This window comes from Polistes fuscatus, unplaced genomic scaffold (genome assembly GCF_010416935.1).
Source record: "Polistes fuscatus isolate 324 unplaced genomic scaffold, CU_Pfus_HIC Scaffold1, whole genome shotgun sequence".
NCBI lineage: Eukaryota > Metazoa > Arthropoda > Insecta > Hymenoptera > Vespidae > Polistes > Polistes fuscatus.
In genome coordinates, this window is record NW_025112997.1 from 17,289,351 (window position 1) to 17,291,250 (window position 1,900).

General features: G+C 31.8%; 1 protein-coding gene across 1 annotated transcript; it reads right to left on the reverse strand.

The window, feature by feature from the left end:
- Positions 1 to 579, reverse strand: LOC122517589 (the record flags this gene model as incomplete). The annotated part of the gene is given in 1 exon segment (XM_043636062.1): positions 1 to 579. A coding segment is annotated over 1 exon segment (245 nt), but the record flags the coding sequence as incomplete, so codon positions are not given.
- Positions 580 to 1,900: the final 1,321 nt, after the last annotated feature.

The following is a 1,900-nucleotide window of genomic DNA, read 5'->3' on the forward strand; positions in this document are numbered from 1 at the left end:
CTGAGATCACCGCTCCTCTGGCCCGCCGTGACGGCTGCGCTCAGGTGATTATAGTGATGCTGATGAAGCGTGTTCAATGTCTGCGTGTAGGGATCACCGACGAGGTAATCCAGGTGTTGAGGTTGCCCAAGACCCGGATGCTGTGGGCTAGCGGGCGCGTGATGATGCGACGGGAACGGCGGTGGAAAGTATGGGGGTTGAAAGTCCGACGCCGTTGGCAAAGATGCACCACCGTGATGGGGCATTCCGCCACCGTTTCCATTCCCCCGATGACCATGGTGATGAGCACCAGAGTAAGGCGACGAATTTCCGCCGCCGAGCGAAGAAATGCCACCATGACCAGTCAATCGGTCCTAAGAACACAACGCGTCAACCTTATTTTTATTTCGAATAATTGTTGAATCAATTTTAAATGGAAACAATTGTGGAATTAAATAATTATCAATCGGTCCTGTGGACACAACACGTCAACCTTTTTTTTATTTTGAATAATTGTTTAATCAATTTTAAATGGAAACAATTGTGGAACCAAATAATGATCAATCGGTTTTGTGGATACAACACGTTAACCTTCTTTGTATTTCGAATAATTGTATCAATGTTTAATCGAATTTATTATTGCGAATATGATGATTTGTTTCATTACGATTAACAATTATGGAACTTAATAATGGAATCCTATAATGTTAATCTTTTTTATTTCGAGTAATTGTTGTATCAATTTTAAATGGAAACAATTGTGGAACCAAATAATGATCCGGTTTTGTGGATACAACACGTCAACCTTTTTTTTATTTTGAGTAATTGTTAAATTAATTTTAAATGGAAACAATTGTGGAATCAAATAATGATCAATCGGTCCTGCAAACAGTATACGTCAACCTTATTTTTATTTTGAGTAATTGTTAAATTAATTTTAAATGGAAACAATCGTGGAATCAAATAATGAACAATCGGTTCTGTGGATACAACACGTCAACCTTTTTTTTATTTCGAGTAATTGTTAAATCAATTTTAAATGGAAATAATTGTGGAATCAAATAATGATCAATCGGTCCTGCTGATACAACACGTCAACCTTCTTTTTATTTCGAGTAATTGTTGTATCAATTTTAAATGGAAACAATTGTGGAATTAAATAATTATCAATCGGTCCAGCTGATACAACACGTCAACCTTTTTTTTATTTCGAGTAATTGTTGTATCAATGTTCAATCGAATTTATTATTGCGCGAATATGGTGATTTGTTGATTATGATTGAAGTGTAATGGTCAATTGGTTCTGCGAATACAACACGTCAACCTTATTTTAATTTTGAATAATTATTGTATTAATGTTCAATCAAATTTATTATTGCGCGAATATGGTGATTTGTTGATTATGATTAAAGTGTAATGGTCAATTGGTTCTGCGAATACAACGCGTCAACCTTATTTTAATTTAGAATAATTGTTGTATCAATGTTCAATCAAATTTATTATTGCGAATATGATGATTTGTTTCATTACTATTAAACAATAATAGAACCCGATAAAATGATCATTTTATTTGAGGATTTGTCAAAAATAAATAATTAATTGATACCTTTCAAAACTTTTGATAAATTTATGATTTAAATGAATGAATATTAAAATGATCGTTTTAATTTATCACAAGGTGTTTACAGATCCAAGATTAGTTTCGTTTTAAATATACATTTCTAACCATTGACAAATTTTAATAATATTTTCTACGCGTTTGATTATTTTAACACTCTAATTATTCCCATAATTTAAATTATCAACTACAAATTATTATATTTATTATATCATTTACACTTTACTATATATAAATTTACATTTATTACAATTAAATATAAAATATGAACGATTCGTTATCGGATAATAAGTTGACCAAATA